The 25175-nt window shown below is 40.9% G+C and overlaps 1 protein-coding gene across 4 annotated transcripts; it reads right to left on the minus strand.

The window, feature by feature from the left end:
* Positions 1-1589: 1589 nt before the first annotated feature.
* On the minus strand, positions 1590-24671 carry LOC101851852 (sorting nexin-16). Of its 4 annotated transcripts, none has more exons than XM_035968203.1 (8): positions 24592-24671; positions 12699-13617; positions 12065-12154; positions 9856-10004; positions 8957-9026; positions 7827-7963; positions 5590-5693; positions 1590-2917 (listed from the first exon to the last, which is right to left on the minus strand). In XM_035968203.1, exons 2-7 carry the CDS (start codon positions 13608-13610, stop codon positions 5591-5593), a joined length of 1461 nt encoding a protein of 486 aa, XP_035824096.1. In that variant the 5' UTR covers positions 13611-13617; positions 24592-24671; the 3' UTR covers positions 1590-2917; position 5590. The 4 variants fall into 4 exon arrangements, with proteins under 4 accessions (XP_035824096.1, XP_005092513.2, XP_012934709.1 ...); XM_005092456.3 differs by lacking the exon at positions 1590-2917 and adding an exon at positions 4471-4849; XM_013079255.2 differs by lacking the exons at positions 1590-2917; positions 24592-24671 and adding exons at positions 4471-4849; positions 24380-24582.
* Between the last annotated feature and the right edge of the window lie 504 nt (positions 24672-25175).

The raw sequence follows: 25175 nt of genomic DNA on the forward strand, positions 1-25175 counted from the left end.
TCATCACCATGTGACAACAAAACTCCTGATCTCCTTATTCTGAAGTAGTGACAATACAAAAATGCATGTTGGTTACATCAAATGTTAGAAGACAAGCTCATTATCTTGAGGGCTTATAGAATCTCTTGTGTTCAAAACCCACAGGGAAAAAAGGCACAAAAGGGAAGGAGCGCACCCTGCTTCATTTTAGTTCTATACAGCTGAGAGCATATGGATCATATAGCCTAAAGGTTTAACATTAATAAATTGGTTTAACATTAATAAATTGCATTATATCAATTTAAAAAGTAACAGCAACAACACCCAACCTTTAATCCTAATTAAGAAAAAGGTGATAAGCAATACAGATATGACTAGGAAATATTGGCTTTAAATTCAAACCAGTGGTACAAATAAATGCATGCAGGTTTGGACTCGTAGTAATATTCAATTCATTCACATGGAAGATGTTGTTGTGCCACTGTAAGAGATCAGCAGTTTTGGAAGACGACAGAAACAAGTAGCAATTCATAAGACAGGATGGGAAGTCGTAATTCCTTATGCTGAGCTTACGCCCCCCAAAATTGATATGATCTCATATTATGCAAATCTAAGAGGCCAGTCTATTATAATAGTGGAGGGTTTTACGGCGCTCGCAACTGCATAAGGTCATATGAGCACCAAGGGGTGGGTGTCAACAGAGAAGTCTTTACAGGGAATCAGACTTAGACTGCTCACCTCTCTAGCTTCAACAGCACAAGGTCTGCTTCGATTATCAAGGTACCCCAAAATAGCAGGTCACAAGATAGTGACACATATACAAAAGAAGTAGAGGAAAAATGACAATAGTAAGGATCAGGAAAGAAAAAGCAGCAGTTCCCTGTTGTAGATCAGGCACAGTTATGAGCGTGACATGAGTCAGCCCATTTACAATTCCACTATGCTTGAACCAGAAATGTCCCCCCTTTGGGAAAGGCATAAAGACACTTCAGTCAGTGACACTGCGGGGGGGGGGGGGGGGGGGGGGGGGTGAAGTCAGTCTGAATCTAAAAACAACTACATGTTTAAATTAAAATATGAATAAGTTTCTATTGCACCAACAAAGGCTGTGAAAGTAAATTCCACGAAACAATAACAGGAAGATTTCTAGACCTCCATTTCATGTAAAATAATATAAATACATATTAAACAAAAGATGCGGCTTCAAATAATGCAGGATAATCAAACATGCTATCAATCTCTGAGAAACAATAGGAGAAAAACAAAACATTCTTGCCAGTAAACTAGCACCATAGAATATTATGAAAGAGACTGCTCTCGGCTCAACAACATAACACAAAGTCAGTTCACGTTTTAAGAATTTAGTCAATCTACATTTCTTTTTATGTCTAAATATTCATATTAATCTTTGTTGAGTTCAAATTTTGACAATTATTGCAACCCCCCCCCCCCCATTTAATTGTCCTCTTTTTATCTTCTGTACACAATAAAGTATATGAGTTAGTGCAATCGAATCAGTAGTGCAAGCGTTTGTTTTTTTCCACTTCAAAAAAATAAACAGTGATAGTTGCAGCAGTAATCATTGGCAAACGAAAAGACAAAACACTTGGTTACTCTATACCCATGTAAAAGTGCCAGTTTATTCTTTCTATAGATTCTGCTGTGTCCGTAGTACATGTGTGAAAACCCTTTCTGGCTAACAATAACATATCAATTGAACTGAAAAGACAGGTACAAGGCAATGAAAACACAAACATTTTGGCAGGATGGGATTCGAGAACCCCCCCCCATCCCCCCTCATTTATTTTTCACAAGATTTTCTTTACTTTAGCTACGACAATTGCATTATAGGAATAAACCAGATAATTCAGAATTTAGAAAAAAGTGAAGATGGCTGATATAAGTTTATAAAATATAAGCTTTGTCTTCCTACCAACAAGGCCAAACATATAAAAATAACTAGTCTGAGAAAAAGAATAACAGGAAAATAACAGCAACAAAGTGGTGGGAAAACCAGCAGACACCCTTTGTTCGCTTATGCTGCAAATAAACAGTCCAGGTATTGGCAGTGTACCTTTCAAAATAAATAATTTTCTTGCAAATCTAATTTGAAAAGAAAAGTAAATGCAATATTATTACTCTGACATAACCCAGTAGTTGAGATCCACAAAACATAAATTTTGCTAAAAGAAAGGTAATGTCACAACAGGGCATAAGAAAAAGGTTATCACAAAATTGAAAGAATGTCCTCAAATACCAGATGTTGACAAGATCTGACCCAATTATTGCTTTTATTATCTCAAGTGATTTGCTTGACAACTAAAAAGTTTGTGAATGAATACTTGCTGGTAATACAGCCGGAATTAAAAGCTACATTAACTTTTATTTCTATCAATTGTCCAAATTGTAAAAATACCCAAAACACATAAATGGTGGGAAATAGGGGATCTGATAGCCCGCTGCACTATATCAAAGGCACAAATATTCAGGAAAGCATCAACAATAACAATGATTTCACTATTTTTTTCTTGGCTATTGCAAAAAAAAGACAGAAACGAACATTGAAGATTCCTAGTGGGGTGGGAGGGGATAAAGAAATAGAGATAACAACACAATTATTTAAACTTATAAATGCATGTGAAAACAACACTTCTGAAATGCGTTGAAAGACTGTGCCGCAAAATGCAATATCCAAATGATTAAATTACTAGAATTAATATTCCAACAAAAAGGAAAAAAAATAAAGTTACAAAATAGAAATGCAATAGAAAAACTGTAGTGGGAAAAAAATCCCTCCTTTCCAGCTTAAACGAATGAATGCCGAGATTAAACTGAGAACAAAAAAGCAACACTTCTATCTGATGAAAATCAATAGCCACACCACTAAATCTTGAAATCTCTGTTTTCCTTGCTCGTTTTTTTCACACAGGAAAGACACCTGAAAAACATACTTGGGTTATTGGCATTTTCAAGTAATTTCTCAACATCCTTACTTTAATCTAACTACTGCATATGAGTTAGTTCATGTTTTAATGTTGGGAGTGCTTATTTAGGCCACATATGGCCTAAATAAGGTAAGGAAGGGGGGTTTAGCTTATTTAGGCTCAAACTACCCTTTTCAGGCAACTGAGTTCGTTCCACTTTCATAATGGTGCACCTTTCTCATTTAGTACGGTTTTGTCTCAGTGTACAACTTATAAATCATAACCATAATGAATATTGTAAAGAACAAAGCACAATATGCAAAATTTTGCTCAATCCCAATGGTTTGAATGAGGGCCAGATTTTTCCTTCATGGAGGGGCAAAAGCTAGGCTACCATTTTGGCACACTTTGGTCAAGTGAAAAGTTCAAATCCTCCGAATGGACTTCCGGGTTAAATTTGGGGTATAAAAAGAGTGTACACTACGTGGCTGAGTCAAAGTTACACTATCTTTGCCTGAGTGACACTCTCTCGTACTGTCTCGTAGTAGTACATGTAGGCGAGTAGGCCTAGTAGTAGTAGTAGCAAAGATCGTGTAGAGAATATTTGGTAGTAGATTCTATCTAGTAGGCAGTTTAGTGAACGTGCTCAGGGCGAATCGGCCTCGATAAGCCCCGTAGACTTTTGTGATCGGCCACGAAGCCTCGTGTTTTGATGGGTCTAGATCTAAACAACTCAGTGTTATTCGCACTGCCACATCCGACAGGCCTAGATCTACATCTTTTTAAAAGGAAAAGAAAGATCATCAAAATGGTTGAATTCGCGTGAAAATCGATTCGGTAGAACTAGAACTATTAAAATTTGCTTCTGAAAACAAGGCAATTTTTATATGAAGGCCATTTTTATACAGGTGTAGCCTAAATAAGGTAAGGGAGGGGGGTTTAGCTTATTTAGGCCATATGTGGCCTAAATAAGGTCACCCTTTAATGTTTGGAGTCCGTTATGAAATATGAAATCATTACATGCTTGTTACCACTTTGCAGAACACATATTTACACTTCTAGTGATAAAAAGTAGATGATCAAAGTTCAACTTTAACAGAAAAAAAAATTAGTTTAAACTGATTTCTATTATGAGGAGCTCTGAGTAAAGTAAGAGGTAACTTATTGGGTTTGAAAACTTTCACCATTATATTGAACATTTAGCACTTTATTAAGATGCATTTGGGCCTTTCTGTAAAAAGTTATAGCACATCAAAGGGCATGGGGATCTTAAGTTTAGTTCTGAGAAAACAGCTTTGAAAATCCCCATGATGAGGCTAAATAAAAAGTGAAATGAAAAATGCTCAGTGCTTCTGTCATTTACTGCTACTACAATATTCATGACACTCGGTTTTGACGAAAAGGCAAAAATATTCTCTTTCATAATGCATGTCACAGTAGGGAATTCGCTTGAAAATCAGAGCCCATCTGTAGGAATTAGTTCCAAATTTTAGCCAAGTTTTTTTCTGTCACCAAGGGGTATTTCTGCAAATCTAAGTAAAGATTTAGAAATTATTTATTTTCTGAAGCTCACAAATAATTATTTAAAATGGAAATAAAGTGCTGGGACTGTTTTTAACTTAAATTTCTAAATAACCCATGCCTTCTTGTGGGTCTTCTCAGACCCTTCACATATAATTATCTTAAAACATACATTTTAAAGAAAAAGAAATACATTAAAAGTGCAAAACCAAAAGCTATTTCATATTTCAGTAGAACCGCCTTCTTCTCCAGAGATATTTCTTTCTCTCTGTAATTTGTCAGCATGTGTGTCTATCTACCTGGAGATAACAACTCAAATGGAAAGACAAACCACCACAAAATCAGAAACTTCGAAAAGGTGTGAATGAAGTGACATGGTTATCTCTTTCCTTCCTTTTCATAGCCACAGAGGCAACTTCAGTTTCCTGCAGGATAAACAAAGTATTGTACATTTAAAAGTCCGTCTTTGAAGAAAGGAAAGTAGCCCTGCAGATATATAAATAGGCCTAATATAATGCTTTTTTGGGGTTTGTTTTGAAAAATAATAAAATATTGCATCTGTATTTCATTAAAATTAACACACCAAGCAAAAACTGACAACAAATAGCATACTACTTTCATAGAATTTGCCATAATTTCTGAAACAGAAAAAAAATTAGAAGCCAAATTCCTACTTTTTATTATTTGTTTGAAAATGACAGAAGAAAAGACAACTTACATTTTATTTGTTACCCGGTATATGCTCCCCCCGCCTCACACCATTTTTTAATAAAATGAGTATTTACAGCTTCTCCTCTACCCCCCCACCCGTGTCAGGACCCATGTCCTTTTTTCAAAGTGTGAGCCTAGTAGGCCCTATATTTGCCTTTGAAATTTCCAGCTGTAGATACAACTCTTTAGTGCTGAGTTTTCAACAGCACCCAACATCTCTAGATTCCTTGTATTCCAATAGAAAAACACTGTGATTTCCTTTGCTACTGCTACATTACATGACAACAGTGAGGCCATTACATTTCAAATCCCAGAGGAGGCATTTCTAAATCTACCACAGACGTAACCCACATCTTGCCGAAAAGAATATAAAACTAAAATTCTAACAATAAACAGTGAAACTGAAACAAATATTCACTCACTCACTCTAGTCGGATAAATAAAATTAACTCACCTCATTTGTTCTCTTTAAGCAAGACACCTCCTGCCCCAAATAGTGAGTCAATGTCGCACTTGCCACCACTTATCTTGTCATGGCTCAGGTACTGATTCAGCTCACTGGAAAGAAAAAGACTGTCTCTGTATTCCCGGGGGTCAGCAGTATCTGGTTCACTCTCAGGTTTGCACAAGCATGGCTAAAGTAAAAGTTTGGACTTTATCATGATCCGACAACAACTGGGACCAAGTACCATTTCTTCTCAAACAAATATATCATTACTCAGTGGTCAAGTGTGTATACTCAGTATGTAGAGCCACACTTACTTCAAGTCTGCTTTGGCATAAGCCAAGGTCCCATTCACTACAATTCATAATTGCGACTGTGACTTCTTTTTCAACACCCTAAGGCTGAAAACTTTGATGATAAAACATAGCAAGATTGGACAGTTTACTGTCAAACAGTTGAAACCAGATCAACGAAAGGACCAGGAATTAATAAATGTTACTGGTCATATTTACCTACAAGCAACGTAAGTACATAATGTGCCTGTTTGGAGTAAATTGTGCATTGATTCCTGTTGCTATGCAAATAGACTCCATCACATTAAAGGCATTCATTACTTCCTGGTGTGGAAAATAACTTTCTCCCCCTTTTTTTCAAAATAACACAAACTGAGACGGTGTGCTCTTGCCTCAGACAGACACCAAACAACAGAGCAGGTGATCTTGACTTTAATTCCTGTCGGAAACTTGGCTGCTTGTAAAGTTCATAAGACTGCTCCATGCCATTCTTGCATTGAAAATCGCTGAAAACTCAAATACAGATTTCGACAGCTCATTGTAAGACACTATCACACGTCATTTTTCAAATTGGGGAAAGGCGGAAAGTCTTACACAGACCTGCCACTCTATGAAACCTCAAAATCAGGATCTCAGGGAGCAAAAATCGGGATTTGGTGAGAAAAATCGGGATCAACAGCAAATCACCAAGGTGACTGCCAAAGCTGACTTAAAATTTTTCCAAGGGTGTCCATAAATTACTGGCCTATATGCCCTCTGAGTGTGTTTGTTTGTTTGTGTGTGTGTGTGTGTGTGTGTGTGTGTGTGTGTGTGTGTGTGTGTGTGTGTGTGTGTGTGTGTGTGTGTGTGCATGCGTGCGAGTTATCATTTTTTTTGGGTAAATCCTGAAGCATCACGTCAAGCACTCCTAGTCCAAGTGTCTATACCCCCCCCCCCCCAACCCCAACCAATAAGTCCCGAAATACATGAACTTAAGTTGACCCGTCAACGGACGGTCCCCGACACGCAGAACTCACACGGCGATGTCATGTCACGTGACGCAAATGCGCTGATTGAAACAATTTTATTAACGGGTCCGACTAACTGCGCGTTCACACTAAACTCAGATGAGCGACAGTCGTTCTACTTCTAGTACTCTAGGATAACAACGGCGGCCGACCGACCAATTGTACCAACAAATCTCTTATCCCTCATAATGCGTTCAGACTAAAGCAACGACAACGGCCGTATGTTAGTCTTGTCAGTGCAGTTACATGTAGTCGTGTAAGGGTCAGAAAGACTGTCGCTCGTCTGAGTATTTGGTGTGAACGCGCAGTTACCAGACCTCGGACAAGGCTTGTTTTGAAAGTAGCAGTGGAAGTACGAATATTATCGATTATTTGTATGTCCCAAATAAATTGTAATAGTTACCAGGCTATCATCGGAGAATTCTGAGTGCGGGCAAAGATCACATACAACTTGGGGCGAGTCAGCTACTAAATGCGGCATCGATATTTCGGGAAATAGTGCTCCGAGTTTCTACTGACAAAAAGTTCAACGGGTGCTTCCCGTGATAAAGGAGAAGGCAGAGTAAGTTTTTAGAAAAATCCGGCACAACAGCGGACTGGGACAAAAAATCGGGATACACACGATCGAAATCGGGAAAATCAGGATGCTTGAGATTTGGGGCAAAAAATCGGGATATCCCGACTAAATCGGGATGAGTGGCAGATCTGCTTACACTAAGCAGTTGATATGGTCCCATCATTTAAAATAGTTAACCTATATTGTATTGAAAAAGGCACAAAGCATAACAAAAGCCTAAGTACGAAAAACGGTTACATACATAAAAATCAGTTGCACTACAGTTTGACAAACCAGCAGTCGACTATCCTTGTGATCAAGCAGTGAAACGCAAATGAAAAAAAAAAAAAGAGTTCTGCATATAAGTCAATCAATATTAATTGCAGTTACCTAAGACGACTGGTCAAAAGCTGCACCTGAGACTTATAGAGCTCAAGTTCCTCTCGAGCAAGATCCAGCTCTGTGTCCTTATCTGCCAGCTCTCTGCGCAAAAGGTAAACCATCTCCTCCATACACTCACATTGGGCCTGATGAGTGACAAATGAAAATACCCAAAAATTGAAAATCAGTGTATTTAATATTAGTCATTCATAAATCAGGGATGGAACCGGTATCCAATGAACAAACCTGAACCCATCTAAGGTCCAAGTAAGTGTTCTGCTGAAGGCTTTTAGAGGGGAGAAATATTCTAATAAAACCAAAACATACTCGCATACTTCGTGTAACGATCAGAAGTGAAAAGAAGCATAATATTACTGAATCTAGTAATGAATTTCAAAGGACCCTTAAAAAAACCCAAGGTCCTCAGGTAAAAACCTGAAAAATTCCTTCCCCACAAAACATATTTAACTCTTTAAACCCTATTGGACGCCAAGCGTCCGGCGGTAATAACCCTGTTCCCCATCGGACGCTACTATTTTTTCGTTTCATTTAGTGCTAGTTTTTGCTTATTTTTGTAACTATTCCCAGTCCAATTTTTTAGTAATGACTAAGCCTTTGTTTCCGCAATTTAGAAGTAGGAGGCAAGCTTTTCGGGTTAAAATGAGATATAGTATAGTGCACCAGGTTTAAGTGACTGTAGAACAAATTCTGGTAAAACGGTCGAAAAAACTCAGGGTTTAAACAGTTAATGAACAAACCAACTTCAAAAAACTTTGGCCAATACTGTTTTATATATGTCATACAGGAGAGATACTGAACCCCCGTTCCAAGGTACAAAAGTATCTCTTTTATTTATACGGTATGAAGTGGAGCAAACAATACAAGATAATCTCCCTGACACATACAAAAAAACGACATATTTATCCTCCAGAGTTGCTGGTTCTCAACTCTTATGCCAGAGGAGCGAAGCACAATATGAGATGCGCATCTTTCAAAAAGTAAAAACTTCAGACCACTTAATCAAACCTACAACCCTTTGACAATGAATCAAGTCACTTAGAGCATTACATAATTCACTCAACAAAGTAAAAATAAAATCATGTGCAGACTTATTTGCTGAACAAAACATATTCACTTACTCGGCTCTCTTCCAGACTGTCATGTGGACCCGGGGGGTCATCAAAGCAGAAAAAATCCCGCACAGGTGAGCTGGTGCACAAATAAAAATCAAAACTGGATTAATAAGGGTTGGGAGAAAATTAAAAGGTGTCGTCACAAAATTACGACTGATGCATATATGTGAAAACAAAATAATTTAAGTCTACCCGAGCCTGAGCAGCTTTAATAAAAAGTAACATCCTATAAAACCTCCCTAAGGCTTGGCACACAACTCTAAATTTTCATTAATTCTTTCCCTTGAGAATAAATAAACACCACTGTAATGCTTTTGTCAGTCGGTCTCTAGAATAGATTTCATTGTGACAAGTTTTTAAGTTTTAAATAAGTTTCCGTTAAAGCAGGTATTGTGTTTGTCTGTGAACTTTCCAACCCTCCCATTAGGGAGATACAAAATAGGCATCATCATCATAATCAAAAATCATTTCATTGTACTCTATTACTTTTTAAAAAGAACACTAATTTTAAGGAAGTCGTTAAAATTCAACTCAGGTTTGACGTGTCACCTGTCTAATACAACATTTTTGATACAGAAAGACAGTAAGTAAGCAAATGAGTCAAGCTAGTCGGAAATCTTTTTTCTTAGTCTATTGCTCAGACAGCCTGTCAGTCTTGGTGTACAGTAGTTTAATAAAGAGAAGCACATTGATAAATCACAGCTCCTTCAGTATTGAAGTAAAAGCAAGATTGACAAGACAGTTGAAAAAGAGGTACAGAAAGGAAGTTGAACATACTAATAGTGCCCTCCAACAATCTGCTCGTCAGTTTTAAAGAATAGGAGCCGCCCCTGAGTAAAGCATAGTAATGTAAGCAGGAGAAAGAAAGCAGACTACAACCCAAAGAATCTCAAGCCATGTTGAACCTGTTGCACAAGTCTCTGTGTCCTGTCACATTATCCAGGAATCCCTGAAGCCCTTCTCGCCTCTCCTCCAGGAAATCTACATCAAAGTTGCTGCGAAACCAACGCTTGGGAGGCAGGGTAAGCCTCACATTGGGGAACAGAGGCTTCAGCTGCACATGATGGGAACAAATCATATATTACTATTATGGTTGGTGATCATGTAATGAATTACAGTGGAAACCATATATAACAGGCCCGGTAATAACAGGGATCTGGTAATAAGAGGTATTTTTTAAATCCTCGTTTTTTCCTACTCTTTGTCTCTATTAAAAGTTATCGGCAATAACAGGGCCTCATCGGAGCCCAATCTGTTATAGCAGGGACAAAGGCTCGTTAACGTGTAAAAAGTAAGAGAGAGAGAGAGAGAGAGAGAGAGAGAGAGAGAGAGAGAGAGAGAGAGAGAAAAAGAGAGCAAGAGAGAGAGAGAGAGAGAGAAAGAGAGAGCAAGAGAGAGAGTGAGAGAGAGAGAGAGAGAGAGAGAGAGAGAGAGGGAGAGTGATGATGGAGCAAGCCCATGCAAGCCAGGCCACTGCAAGCACAGGCAGCCGGTGAAGCGAGAGAGGGCTGCGGTGTGCTGCAGACTTTGATCTAGCTCTAAGCCTAGCTGCACGCACGCATAACGAGTCATGCGCAGGTGCGCCGCATGGCCAAAACCCCTGTTCGTGGGTGCAAGTGGCAAGGGAAACCACCCATGAATAAATACAGCTGGATGAGTCCACAAATGCTTACTTCCCTTGTATTTCTGATTTAACAGGGATCGGATAAAACAGGACTTTTTCCTCTGGTGCCACCATCCCTGTTATATCAGGTTTCCACTGTAATCTAGTTAGGCATTTCAGTTGAATAAATTTTAAAATGAAGACTGTCCATTTTAATTTGCACAGAATTGACAATTATCAACAAAAGTGCATCCACTATAATCCAAATGTGAAAAAATGGCTGCTTGCTTACTTTTTAAGAAATATCAAATACATACGAGCATAAAAATTCCAGCACGTTTGTTTTATACACAAACATTTTTTTAAAAAATAGATTATTTACTGACCTTAGCATTCAAGAAGAGATTTTTATATATACAGTCAAACCTGTGTAAGACGGCCACCCATTGTCAAGGAGAAAAGTGGCCGTATAAGACAGGTGGCCGTCTTAGGCAGGACTGATCAAGATGAAGAAAATGAACCATTCCCATCTGAGGTCCCAATCGAAAGTAGCCGCATTGTTTCTGTTTTTGTTGTTGTTGGTGGTGGTTTGTATTTTGTTGGTAATTTTTTATTTTGTTGCTGATTTTGCACAAGGGTGACAATGAAACTAAAGGTATCTGACGAGGAAGACAGAGTGCCATGTTAAAACAAACACATGGGTCGCCACCATTCGGAGAACGAGCGACGCTTCTGTCACAAGTTCATGTTGACGTCCTTTGTTACTTTGTTACAGACTGGGTAAACAGTGACCACTCATCTCACTTTCGATTTGTCTATTCATTCTGGGCAGGGCTTATGCGTTTTAAGGGATCACACGCTTACCTCGCCAGCAGCTGAAAAGTGGTAGCATTGGTCAACAGTGGGAGGGGCCTACGCAACATGATCGGTTGGAGGGACTGCCTAACAACAACGAAGGTGATTGAATTGTGACGGCTCGTCTACAACGCCAGGGGCCAAAGCACAATTTATGACAAAACGTAATGGAGTCACTAGGGTGGCCGTCTAAGACAGGTGTTATTGCTTAGTGTGATAGGGGTAGTGTGTTAAAATATGGTGGCCGCGGCCGCGTTGGACAGGTGCCCGTTTTACACAGTTAAATTATATAGAAAAAACGCAAGGGGGGAAATGGAAAGTGGCCGTTTGTACAGGTGGCCGTCTTATAGAGGTGGCCGTCAGGGCAGGTTTGACTGTATATATATATATCACCATACCTGAGGCACACACACATTAATTAGTTCCTGTACATATAGCATTTGAAAAGCACACAGACAGATAAAACAATCTTCATAGAATCAATGATGGACAAATCCAAAAACGACCAACACAAAGACAAGGAAGAACAAGTAAATAAAACTTGTTAAAAATAGTTTTTAAAAAGTACATAAATAACAGAATTTTTTTTCGAAAAGATATTTTGACATCTTTTAATTCACAAATGAGCAGTTACAAGCTCTTTCGTAAAATCTCACCTGATCATTTAAATGCACAAAATCCGAGTATCGACGAAATATGAACCAACCAACATCATCTTCTTCCACCATTACATGAATCTTGTACACCTGAAACACACAATTAAAAGCAACTGCATTTCCCAAAGTCAATATAAATAAAGTATAAAGATGTGGACCTCGATCTCTTTTCTGACCACCACCTTTTAATCAAGCTCTTCTTTACAAAAATATCATTGTTATCTGGAGAACACCTTTTACAGTTATAATATTCATGTATAATTATCGAACATTTGGATCTCCTTCTTTTTGAAAGTGAAAGTTTTCCAACTTGTCAACATTTTTCAAAATACCAAATTACACCGTTCTTTATTACATCTCTAAAGACAATTGCATTTCTTAAGTTTTTCCATGAACCCACTTCATAAATCAAGCTTTAACCACCATCACTTTTCCAGCCTCAACAAATATGTCCTACCATTTTGAAATTTCCACTTTCTCATTCCTTTTCAGAAGGAAACTTCTACTCCTTTCTAATCATTCCACCAATTCTTAGTCTGACAATTTTTCATTTTCTAAATTCTAAGCTCTCACTGGACATTTTATGTTCATCTTTTTCTTTTACATACAATGCAAAGAAATCCAAGAATCTTACTGTAAATTTGGAGCGAGCTTCCATAGTCTCATGACCAATGATGGGCACGCGAACCGATCCAGGAACCATTAAAGATGGAATGGCTTGTGACCTCAGGACAGCATCATCTGAAACAAGATCGATGTGACTGCCCTGGTCATGCTGGTAGCTGCATCCACAGGAATGATCAGTCCCAGAATCCTGATCCTCTCCAGGACTTGGATCCATATCTGGATTGGAGCTGTAGGATTCAGACCCCTCCTTCGAAAGAGGTCTACTGTCAGATTCTACAGTTAACGAAGTAGCAGTGTTCCGTGAAATGACAGGGGTCGATGTGGAAATGGGAGTACCCAGGTCTCCACTTGACAAAGGTAAAAAAGATGATGGAGCAGATGTTGCTTCCTCATCGACAGCCAGCATAGGTTCAGACAAGGATTTTGTTACACTATTTTCCAGGCTCACAACCACCTGAGGAGCCAATGATACAGGCACAGGTGAACTGAGGATGGTGTCATTTCCACTATCGGCCGGGGATGAATCAACACAATCATCACTTTTGTTTTCTTCCTTTTCTCTGGTAAGACCTTCCTCTTCATTATTAATCAGTGTTTCTTTGTCATCATTTTCCACAACTGTTTTATCACTTCTCTCCTTTGCATCCACCTTTATCTTCAAAGCCTCTCCATCGCTTTCTGAATCAGGAACTGAAACTACACCACCAGTACCAGCCATTATTTCTCCATCCTTCAGTTCATTGTCATTAAATTCTCCCATATCATTATTTTTACTATCACCAGGCTGTGGTGCAATATCCTCTTCACATTTCAATGGAAGTCCATCAGTAGGGGCAGTCTCAGCCACAGGGATGAATGATCCGGAAAACTCACCACTCTCTGACTTTTGCATACGAAATCCTTCCTCTCCTGGATCCATTTCTTTTCTGAAAAGGAGAAACAATCAGTAAGGAACATGGAAATATTATAGATTTTTTTCTGATTTAAAAAAGCTACCTTTCATATAGATCCTCTGATAACATCGCCCACAGCAGAGAAAAGTAGATTCTAAACGTGGCTGCAGTTTAGAAGTGATCAAAGTGGGGTTTATTTTTGTATGTTTGGCTGCATGTATGTTTTTAAAAAAAAAGAAAAAACCCACATCTTACTCTCTTGGGCCACAAAAAGTTGTAAGACATTCATGATATTCAAAGGTGACTCAGGACTCAAAACTTAGATCCTTCAAATTCTTTTTTCCATCCCCATTTTCATTACTTTTCATTTAGCTGAAAAATCAACGTATATAAATCCGTGTCGTCTCTAGTAAGAACAACTGAACAAAGATACATAGTTAAATGGGTAGGCCTACACATACAACACACTTGAAAAAAATCAGTTTGAGGTAAGGGAGTGCTTATTTAGGCCACATATGGCCTAAATAAGGTAAGGAAGGGGGGTTTAGCTTATTTAGGCTACACATGCTCAAACTACCCTTTTCAGGCAACTGAGTTCGTTCCACTTTCATAATGGTGCACCTTTCTCATTTAGTACGGTTTTGACTCAGTGTACAACTTATAAATCATAATCATAATGAATATTGTAAAGAACAAAGCACAATACGCAAAATTTTGCTCCACCCCAATAGTTTGAATGAGGGCCAGATTTTTCCTTCATGGAGGGGCAAAAGCTAGGCTACCATTTTAGCACACTTTGGTCAAGTGAAAAGGTCAAATCCTCCGAATGGACTTCCGGGTTAAATTTGGGGTATAAAAAGTGTACACTACGTGGCTGAGTCAAAGTTACACTATCTTTGCCTGAGTGACACTCTCTCGTACTGTCTCTTAGTAGTACATGTAGGCTAGTAGGCCTAGTAGTAGTAGTAGCAAAGATCGTGTAGAGAATATTTTGTAATAGATTCTATCTAGTAGGCAGTTTAGTGAACGTGCTCGCGGCAGGGCGAATCGGCCTCGATAAGCCCCGTAGACTATTGTGATCGGCCACGAAGCCTCGTGTTTTGATGGGTCTAGTGGCGTCGGTGGCCTAGTGGTTAGGCTCTCGGACTCGCAACCGTAAGGTCGTGGGTTCGAATCCCGTCAGGGGCCCGACGTTGTGTCCTTGGGAAAGGCACTTTACACGAATTTTCCTCACTTCACCCAGGTGGGAATGGGTACCCGGCTATAGACAGCGAAAGATCTTGTCAGTTTGTTAGTGTTTGAGCGCTTAATCGGCTGCTCGCACTGTATGCTTCCCGGGAAGCTGAGAATGTTTCGAAGTGTTCTATGGTCTGCTGGGGTAATAATATAGCGTAAAGCGCATAGAGCCTGCTGTTGAGCGGGGATATGCGCTATACAAATGCTATCTATTATTATTATTATTAGATCTAAATCTAAACAACTCAGTGTTATTCGCACTGCCACATCCGACAGGCCTAGATCTACATCTTTTTAAAAGGAAAAGAAAGATCATCAAAATGGTTGAATTTGCGTGAAAATCGATTCGGTAGAACTAGAACTATTAAAATTTGCTTCTGAAAACAAGGCAATTTTTATACGAAGGCTATTTTTATAACTCGATGAAATAAAAACTACTGGCTGTATTATTATTTTCCAGCATCTTTTGACGCCTGAGCTGTAGAGGTTGAAGTTTTCACAACACTAATAGATCTAGTAATAGGGCTTTCCATAAAAAATGCATAGATCTACAAAAGCCGAACCACCGAATCGACTGGGCACCTCGCTCTCCCCTGCACACTGTGATAACGTGTTGCTTCGGTATCGCATTATTCAACTATTAATACATGCGGCTATTATGGCAATTGGGATGTACTGACTGACAAAAAAATTCAGCTTTGTTTTTATTTTACCATATATTTGACTTTAATAGTGCAGGCGATAGCAAGATCTAGATTACCTGTCTAGAATCAGTAGAAGCAGGCCTATGCTAGAAGCAGCCAGAGAGCCTACAACTACTAGATCTAGATCTAACTTATTATTGCTATGCCTTTGGGCTTTGGAATTGAAATAAAACGAATTGCACAGTTCTAGTTACTTTTAGATTCAGCAAGTAACTGTATTTCCAGAGTCAATAATAACAAATATGAGCATAACAATCATTTTTACTTTTATTAGAATAATTAGATCCAACTTTTTTTTCTAAAATCTATTTTACGCAAACTTAAGATTTTCTCTACTTGTAGAGCACAGAATAATTTACATTGTAAGCCTCTGCTCAGTCTTTTAGTATACATAATAAAATACACACACACACACACACACACACACACATATATATATATACATACTAGCTGGGCCCCCTTTCGATGAAAGGAATGATCGGTCCATTAACATCAACTGAAAGTCATTGGCCTACGATATTTACACTCTACTTGAATGGAGCAATAAATCTTGAGAGATGCAAAAATTTAGAAGGTCTATATCTAGATCTATACTCTCAAAACAAAATGCGCCTCGCCAAATATCACTTCTGCACCGGATTTTCTAAAATTACAGAGAGAGAAGGTTCGGCCTACAAAAGCGATTGGCGAAATAAAGAAATATAGCTTTTTGCAGCAAAACTGTCTCAAAACTGAAAAAACGAAAGGCGTCATGATCTGGAGAATATCTTAAAGAATTTTTTGGCGAAAACCGCATGTCAATGGATGCAGCCATTAAAAAGCCTTTTGAATAGCAAAATTCGGCCACCACAAATAGATAATAGATATATATATATATATATTTTTATTTTTTTTAAACTCATTTTTTCAACATGTCATAAAATCAAATTGTGCCATTTTCTTTGAAAAGAATAGCATTAGCAGTGGACTTTTTAGACAGCGAGTCTCTGATTCAATATTTTAAAAACATATGCTAATCAATGAAAATTGCAAATTGATAATAGTTTAGTCCTGTAGAGGATAGGTGAACTCCGGGGTCTGCAGAGCGAAATACTAGGTTTTAGGATGTGAACCCCGGAGTCACCGTAGTGAAATAAGGTTTGGTTTAAGTAAGGATTGGTGGACCCCGGGGTCAACCTAGTGATAAATAAGCAGGTTTAAGGTGGACCCCGGGCCCCGGGGTCTACCTAGCGAAATACTAGGTTTTAGGACAGGTGGACCCCGGGGTCAGCGTAGTGAAATAAGTAGGGTTAATTTTAAAAGGATTGGTGGACCCCGGAGTCACCATAGCCGTAGAAGAATAAGAAAGTTTAATTAAGGATTGGTGGACCCCCGGGACACCTTGATTTAACCTACTTATTTTACTACGGTGAACGCAGGTTCCACCTATCTAAAAACCTAACTAGTATTTCGTTAGGTAGACCCTGGGGTCCACCTTAAACCTACCTATTTCACTACGTTGACTCCAGGGTCCACCAATCCTTAAAATTAAACCTAGATCTACATGTACTTATTTCACTACATTGACCCAAGGGTCCACCAATCCTTAATTAAACCAAGATCTACTGATTTCACTACGTTGACCCCGGGGTCCACCAATCCTTAATTAAACCTATATCTACTTATAATTTCACTACGTTGACCACGGGCTCCGCCAGTCCTACTATAAAATAAACTGAGATCTACTTATTTCACTATGTTGACCCCGGGGTCCACCGATCCTTAGTTAAACCTATATCTACTACTTATTTCACTACGCTGACTCCGGGGTTCACATCCTAAAACCTAGCATTTTGTTAGGTAGATCCCGGGGTCCACCTATCCTTTTGGCTAGATAGACCCCGTAGTCCGCCTATCCACTTTCTTGATAATAACTGAAAACAATACATGCCAGTTGTCATGAATAGTGAAGAAAAATGCGGGAATAAAAAGACAATGAGGTAGACTATAATTTGTCAAAAAAATTTCAAGTGCAAGTGAAGATCATTAAATAATTTTTTTATTTTCTGGTCATCTTTCCCGGTTTATAAAAAATTCCAGTGGGCCTACTACTAGATCTATGTATCTGAAGAACATTTTGCTTGCCTTTATTAGCTTTTTTCATGTACATGAAAGCATAGAATATATAGTTTCACACAAATATAGGCACAATACTTTGAAAAAGAAAGATAAGGTCATTGTTGTTGTTGTTTTGTTTTTTTACAGAATCCGTTTTACGTTGAGAAAAGCGAAAAAAAAAAGTTTAAAAATTTTATGAATGCCCATAATATTAGTATTAGGAATCCGAAATTACTACCTAGTTGGCTTACTCTTTAATAACCATGAGCAGTTAAGAAGAAAAAAAAGAGAATGATATAGGATTTGTCTAAATATGCCCATTTTGTCCAATTATCATTGCAGGTAAAATCACCCTGCACTGTACCTCAATAAGCACAAAAGGAATATTTCTGTAACTTTGTATAAAGGTGTGGCCTAATAAGGTAAGGGAGGGGGGTTTAGCTTATTTAGGCCACAGGTGTGGCCTTAATAAGGTAAGGGAGGGGTGTTTAGCTTATTTCTCTCTCTCTCTCTCTCTACTGGCGCTGTGGCTTCATAAACGGTCAGCAATGCCGACAGCACGCAGGAACTCAACACTCGCCCGGGGGTCCTTAAAAAGTGCTGAAAGTGGGTTACTGAAATTCCCAGCAGACGGGTTCTAGCACGATAGTTGGCGGGACATCTCAGGAACACATGGTCCATAGTTTCGTCCTCCTCCTTGCAGGCTCGACAGGATGGATCTGGGTTGTCTGCTGGCGCAATTTTGTGGAGATATGATCTCAGCTTGGGCGATTTTCCACCAGTTCTCATTTGGGAGAGAAGCCGGCAGTCCTGTCGTCTGAGCGAGGCCTCAAGCTGGTATGACGGCGGCTGGGCAAACGGCAGTTTGGGTTTCGCCTCTCTTTTCCACTTTGCGTGGGTCGATCGGTGGATGACGGCTTTAGCTGTCGAGAAATCGATTGGCGTGTCAATCTGGGTAAGCGCTGTTGCTTCTTTGGCGATGCTGTCAATTTCCTCGTTCCAAGCCAGTCCAGCGTGACCTGGAATCCACTGTAAGTGGATGAAACATTCAGAGCGTTGACAGAGGGTGTGCAGAGGTTGCCAGATTGAGCAGGCCACCTTTTCCGATTGGTTGGTAGGGCCGTATGAGAGGCGCATGACTGCTGATCTAGAATCAGTGTATACATGGATGCGTACACTGTTCAGAAGGCTGCCTACTGTATGTAGTGCCACAAGCATGTCAAGCGCTGTGTCAAGAGCTACAAGCTCGGCTCTGTAGCTGGAACAATACCGGCCCGCAGGTACACGTTGGTCGAGTTCGGTATCACCGGTCTTGATCAGTATTCCACTTCCTCCATACTCAGTACCGTGCTCAGCTGAACCGTCAGTCCAGACTTCTACATCAGGCAGGGGGAGCGAACGAATTGTAGCCTCTGCTGCTGCTTTCCTGACAGCTGGTTCATTAGTACGCTTGCAGTCGACGACAAGATCGGTGCTAAAAGTCACGTTGTATGATGCAGTCTTCCACGGTTGTGTGGGGGGGTAAAACAACCAGCTCCTCACATGGGTACGTATCCACTTCAGTTTCGGCTACGAGTTTCTGGGCATGCTTTCTCCAGTTCGACTTGCCTGTCCGCATGGGCACTGATTTTGTTGCGGAGGCTTTGCGTTGGTTCGTTGCAGGCAGACGCATGGACTTCTCGAACGAGATGGCAGTCAAGGCATCAGCTCTATGCCTTAGTGGTAAAATGTCTGCTTCGATGAGGAGGCTGTCCACACGAGTATCCTTTGAGTAGCCTGTGATGATTCTTGCTGCTTCATTCTGCTTTCTTTCCAGTTTCTGCAGGTTGGAGGGTTTGGCAAGAGGCATGTAGGCAGGGGCACAATAGTCGATAGCTGACCGACAAGTAGCATAATATATAGGATTTATGCATTCCCTGGAGGCACCCCAAGTGGTGCCTGTAAGGGCTTTCAATGGTCGAAGTCTGCTTGACAGTTTTAGCTCAAGGTTTTGGATGTGGGCGTTGGATGGTAGAGTACGATCAAGTGTGACCCCAAGTAAGGTGGGGTTGGAGTTGAAGGTGATGGGGGAGCCTTTGAGTGAGAGTGCTGGTTTTCGCTTGGCCTCGTGGGTGCTGGTGGTGAAGAGGGTGCACTCTGTTTTCTCCGTACTGATCTCCATCTTGTTTTGCTTTGCCCACTGCTCGAGTAAGTTTATGGCTGCTTGGACACTGTTTTCAGCCTGATTTATGTCTTCGCTGGTGGCGTATATTGTATAGTCATCAGCATAGAGTCCCGTCTTCACGGCTTCAGGCAGGCCTGCTTCAATATCATCGATGAAGACAAGGAATAGTGCAGGGGACAGGACACTGCCTTGAGGGACTCCCTGCTCGAAACGGCGAAGCCTGCTTGTTGCGTTGCCGTGCTCGACGCAGGCGTATCTGTCTCTGAGGAACGAACCTATCCATTGGGTGATGCGGCTGGGAGTAGATTTCTCAATCATCTTCTCCATTAACCTCGTGCGCCATACCTTGTCGAAGGCACGCGAGAAGTCAATGAGGGCCAGCACAGTTCGTTTCATTTTGGGACAAGCCTGGAATCCGTCGGAGATATGTTGTGTTAGGCACAGGACTTGGTCTTCAGTAGACCGTAACTTGCGGAAGCCCGATTGGTTGTTGCTCAGCAAGTTGTTGCTCTCCAGAAAGTACATCAGGCGGTTCTTGACGAGGGTCTCCATCAGCTTAGCTAGGCAGCTGGTGAGACTGATGGGGCGGTAGGACCCAATCATCCCTGCAGGCTCATTCTTCTTGGGTATTGGTATGATTTTGGCATGTCGCCAGCTGTTTGGGACAATGGCCATTTCCCATGATAGGTTGAAAAGACGGAGCAGGGCAGAGGTTGCCATGGGTCCGAAGTGTTTGATCATCTCATTGGTTACACCATCAAACCCGGGAGATTTGCCGTTTTTCAGCTTTCCTATACAAACTGTCAGTTCAGCCATGGTGAGGAGAAAATCATAGCCTGTGTTCTGGTCAATAGGGAGGAGTTTAAGCTTTTCATTAAGCTGGTAGTGCCGGTGTTTGTCTGCCTTGTCGAGTTTTAGGCGGCTGACTGAGGCGTATTCACGGCAAAAGGCTTCAGCCTTGCTTCTATCTCCTTTTAGGGTTTTATTGTTTACTTTGAGTGCACTGCCGGTGGAGGGGGTTTTCTTGCCTGAGATGGCATTTATGACTCGGAAAACTTGTTGAGGGTCAGTCGAGAGGGACATCTCTTAGGTAAAGTTGCGCCAACAGTCGCGCTTCATCTCGTTTAGGCGGGATGTGGTTCTTTTAGATGCCTCCTGGTAGCTTTCAATGTCTTTTCGTGTTTTGGTTGCCATGGCTTTTTTCCTTAATTGCACTTTTTCTTCTATTAGTTTGTCCGCTTCTTCATTCCAGAAGGGTTTACGAGCGCCCTTAGGGATACTTTGTTTGGCTGCTTTTAAAATGGCCTCAGTTAGGCAGGTGTTTAATTTTGTTGCGTCCGTCATGTTAGGCATGTCATTAGCCAAAGTCTCTGTTTCCATGAGGGCATTGAACAACGACCAGTCAACCTTCTTGAAGGACCATTTGGCTTTGCTCCTACGGGTGGGGGCAGAGTGTCTACAGAGTTCTGTCATCTCTGTCACTTTGTTCAATAGAGTAACCAGGCACACAAATGTCTATATTTGGGCTTAACCATGTCTCTTGAAGACAGATAATGTCTGGGTGGTTGGTGTCAATGTGCCGAAGGAGCTCAATTTTGGCACTGCGCAGGCCTCTGATATTCCATTGGAGGATGTTTAGGGCTCGATTGTTCTGCTTCTTCATACGGCGGGTGCGCTCATGGTTCCTGGCATTAGAGTCCGTGCAACGGTTTTTACGGCGCAATTGTTTGACGTGCCGTTGTCGAGTCATGGGTCGGTTTGGGTGGAGTTGTGGTGGAGACGTGTAGACGGGTTGTGGTGGAGGTGTGTAGACGGGTTGTGGTGGAGGTGTGTAGACGGGTTGTGGTGGAGGTGTGTAGACAGGTTGTGGGGGAGGTGTGTAGACGGGTTGTGGTGGAGGTGTGTAGACAGGTTGTGGGGGAGGTGTGTAGACGGGTTGTGGGGGAGGTGTGTAGACGGGTTGTGGGGGAGGTGTGTAGACGGGTTGTGGTGGAGGCGTGTAGACGGGTTGTGGTGGAGGTGTGTAGACGGGTTGTGGTGGAGACGTGTAGATGGGTTGTGTCGCTGCTCATAGCGGAGGTTGCACCGCTCTAATCCTACAGGAGGGGCACGTCCATTCTGCGGTAATGCGTCTTCCACCTGTGGCCTAAATAAGGTAAGGGAGGGGGGGGTTTAGCTTATTTAGGCCATATGTCTTGTAGCCTCTATGCCTTTAGTATCTCTAACTGTTTGCCAATGAAATTATCTGTGTTCACTTCATGAGACTGGATGCTATAAGTAATCAGAATTAGTGTTAGTAGAGGTTTTACGGCACTCGCAACTGCATAAGGTCATATGAATGCCAGAAGATTAGAGGTGTTACAAGAGAGTAACAAACATAAAAAAGAAGAAGGGGAGATACGATAGATGTTTGATAGGAAAGGAGAAGCAAACCACACCAGGGCACCCACCAACCACCCACTAATCAGAGTTTTAAAATCCTTTGTAAATTCCTCTTCAGGTTTGCAGATATATATTATTCTACTAGGCCAACTATCATCACTGCCACCAGACACAAAGACAATCAGTGACAGAGTGTCACAGAGGAAATCACAAGTCTTCAATTCTAATTTAGAAGGCCGGCTCTATTTCTCTGAACGCTCGGGAAAATAAACTTGAACTCTATATCTCTGAACGGTTCTTTGTGAACGGAGTGGCGCGCGTGTGTGTGTGTGTGCATGTGTTTTTGTGTGTGTGTGTGTAAGGTGTGAACGTGGGGCGGCGTGGAGTGATTATTTTTTTTTGTGATTTAGTTTTTGCTTTAGGGGTGACTAAATGCCGAAGTCAAGCAGTCTTGTTTTCTTGCAGTACCTTTTGTAGGCATTTGCAAATGAAGTACAATGTATAGTCCAGGAACGTTGCCCCAACTATGACTGAAGTATCAGAATATTCAGACAACTAAAAATTTCGGTGCTTTTTCGGTAGTTCCCACCCCCCTTATTTGAGCCTAGATCTACATCTAGATTTCAAGATCTAGATCTATACGTTAGATCTATACGTTTGATGCGTGGCGAGCTAAGATATCAAACCTAAAAACTGGACCCCCTGAAACCCCCCACCTTATTCCCCTGAAACCCCCCTACTCTTGGGGCCAAAACCGGTGAATAACAATTGCGGGGTGGGAACTACCGAAAAAGCGCCAAAATACTAGCTCTAGAAATTGAATTTGATGAAAAAAAAATGCTTCTTCCCAGTCCTCGCATAATGGTAGAATGAAAGATGACGCCGAACTCTCGCAAATAGCCAATAAAACTCGAGAATGGAAACCGTTCGCAGAAATGGTCACTTCGAATTTAGAATACCAAGGAAAAGTAAAAGAGAAAAAAATCTCTTGAATTCTTGTTTTCATCACTACAGTAGTCTCCGCCTAAACGCATGGTGCTCGGGAGGGCTCTTCAGCGTGTTTATACGGAGCATGCGTTTACATGAACCTTTGCAAAGGGAGGAAGGGACGCAGTCATTTCATTGCCTTGATATTCTAATGACCTCCCTTTCGGGTGAGGGTCAATTTTTGCCGATAATGTGACGACACGTGACTGTTTTGTGAAGGATTCCCCGACTGCGGTTATGACTACAAAGGCGTTGAATGGGGGGGGGGGGGGGGGGGGGGGGGGGGGAGAAAGACAGTCTCAATGTAAATTAATGTAATGAATGATGCACTATAAAACGTCTTGAACAGCTAAGAGGAAACTGTTGGAGATAGTCATAAATCTAGTCATAGAGACGACAGCGCGGCCACGTGGCTTTCCAAGCGATCACCCCCTGACCGTAAATTCACGGACGACATCAGAATCATAGATCTCTATATTCAAAAGAAACATTTCTCTTGTGATTCGTTGAACGAGCGCAACTGACTAGGCTTACTTGGCTAATCTTAAACCCTACTGAGGCCTATCTAGTGTTTTACGGCATTCACTTTCACGCGTGTTGCGCATCAGGCCTAGGTTTAACTAAACATTACACGCAGTCACAAAAACACCAGTCAGAAATCTTCTCTCAAAAGATGCATTTCCAGTGACCAATCAAAAAAAAGTTCAGTCCCCCAACCGCGCCCGCCCCCCTCCCCGACCAGCCCTAGACCGAGAACCAGACCTAGATATAGAAATCTAGACCTATGTGTCTGTAGTCTGTGGAAAATTGGGTGTGAAAACGTTGTCCATCCCTCTCTTTGTCGTTGTTCCGCGTGAGGGGCACTCTCACCCGGTTTTCTTGGCTTGTCTATGCAAACTGGGCAGGTTGTAGTGAAAATTTCCCCTTGTCAAGCTTTAACCTGTCGGCGTGTTTCGCGGATCGGAGCGTGCGTTTAGAGGGAGTGACCGTGCGTTTGCACGTCTAAATTATATAGATCTAGATATAGTACTAAAAAACCGGTCAGATGACGAAAGCGTGCGTTTGAGCGGAGCGTGCTTTTGTATGGCGTGCGTTTAGGCGGAGACTACTGTACAACAAACCTAGATCCTAGATTAGATCTAGATCTAGATAATCTAGATCTAGAATCTAAATGATGTGGAAGAGGGTATCTCCTCGCTTGCACTGTAGAATTCTGAGCGCTTACTTCTGTCAATGTATTTGCTGCGGCAAGTCAGAGTTCGTCGAGGTTTACAAGATCTCCAGCAGTGCAGTTAGATAAAGTCTACTCAACACACAGGCTTAGAAACGATTCATTAATAAATATGTCACAATAGTCCCCGAAAACAAATCGTTCCCTTTCCACACTTCTTTGAATAATGAGGCAAAGTGTTGTTTATTGATCGCAAACCAGCTGACCTCTTTTTCCATGGAGTCAACGTCTACTAATGTTGTTTATTGACAACTGAGTGTGCTCGTCCGGTCCAGCTGTTGCAAAATAAAATTGCGAGGATAAAAAGTTTCTTGCATCTTCCGGTCTCATGAGTTTTTTCTTGGTTGCTTCCCCTGTATGGCGATTTATCAAAATTAGCCTATTATTTATTATTTTTTAAAATAAGGACATATTGTTAAAATCAAATTGCTAAAAACAGCTAGAAACATTTTTAAAGGCACACAGAACACACAACTTTTCCTCCAATCAACTGTTATCACTATCCCCCCCCCCCCCCGAGTGCATTAGTAAGGTTAGGCTATTGAAAACATTCGTCAATAGCGGATGTTTCAAATTCAAGGCAGAATATTATCCAACGTTGGCGTTGAGGCAAGACAGTTTGAAAGACAGCATTTGCCTTTAAAATTTTGCACATCAATGTGTGGTCATGCACCTGTGATTTTGGGTCTTCCTCTGAATTGCCTATGAACTTAGGGCCATAATTGAGAGAATGCGTCAATTAATTTGATTCATAATATATTTATTTATTTATTTATTTATTTATTTATTT

The sequence above is a fragment of the Aplysia californica genome, unplaced genomic scaffold, assembly GCF_000002075.1.
Source record: "Aplysia californica isolate F4 #8 unplaced genomic scaffold, AplCal3.0 scaffold00046, whole genome shotgun sequence".
NCBI lineage: Eukaryota > Metazoa > Mollusca > Gastropoda > Aplysiida > Aplysiidae > Aplysia > Aplysia californica.

Bases quoted from the DNA above. Each gene is read 5' to 3' on its own strand.
- LOC101851852 (XM_035968203.1), bottom strand. From the start codon at position 13,610: ATGGATCCAGGAGAGGAAGGATTTCGTATGCAAAAGTCAGAGAGTGGT. The intron at 7,964-8,956 runs GTAAGTGAATAT...GTCACTCATCAG, and splicing joins ACAGTCTGGAAGAGAGCCGA to GCCCAATGTGAGTGTATGGA. The intron at 5,694-7,826 runs GTAACTGCAATT...TTTTCTTTCCAG, and splicing joins CTTTTGACCAGTCGTCTTAG to TGAGCTGAATCAGTACCTGA.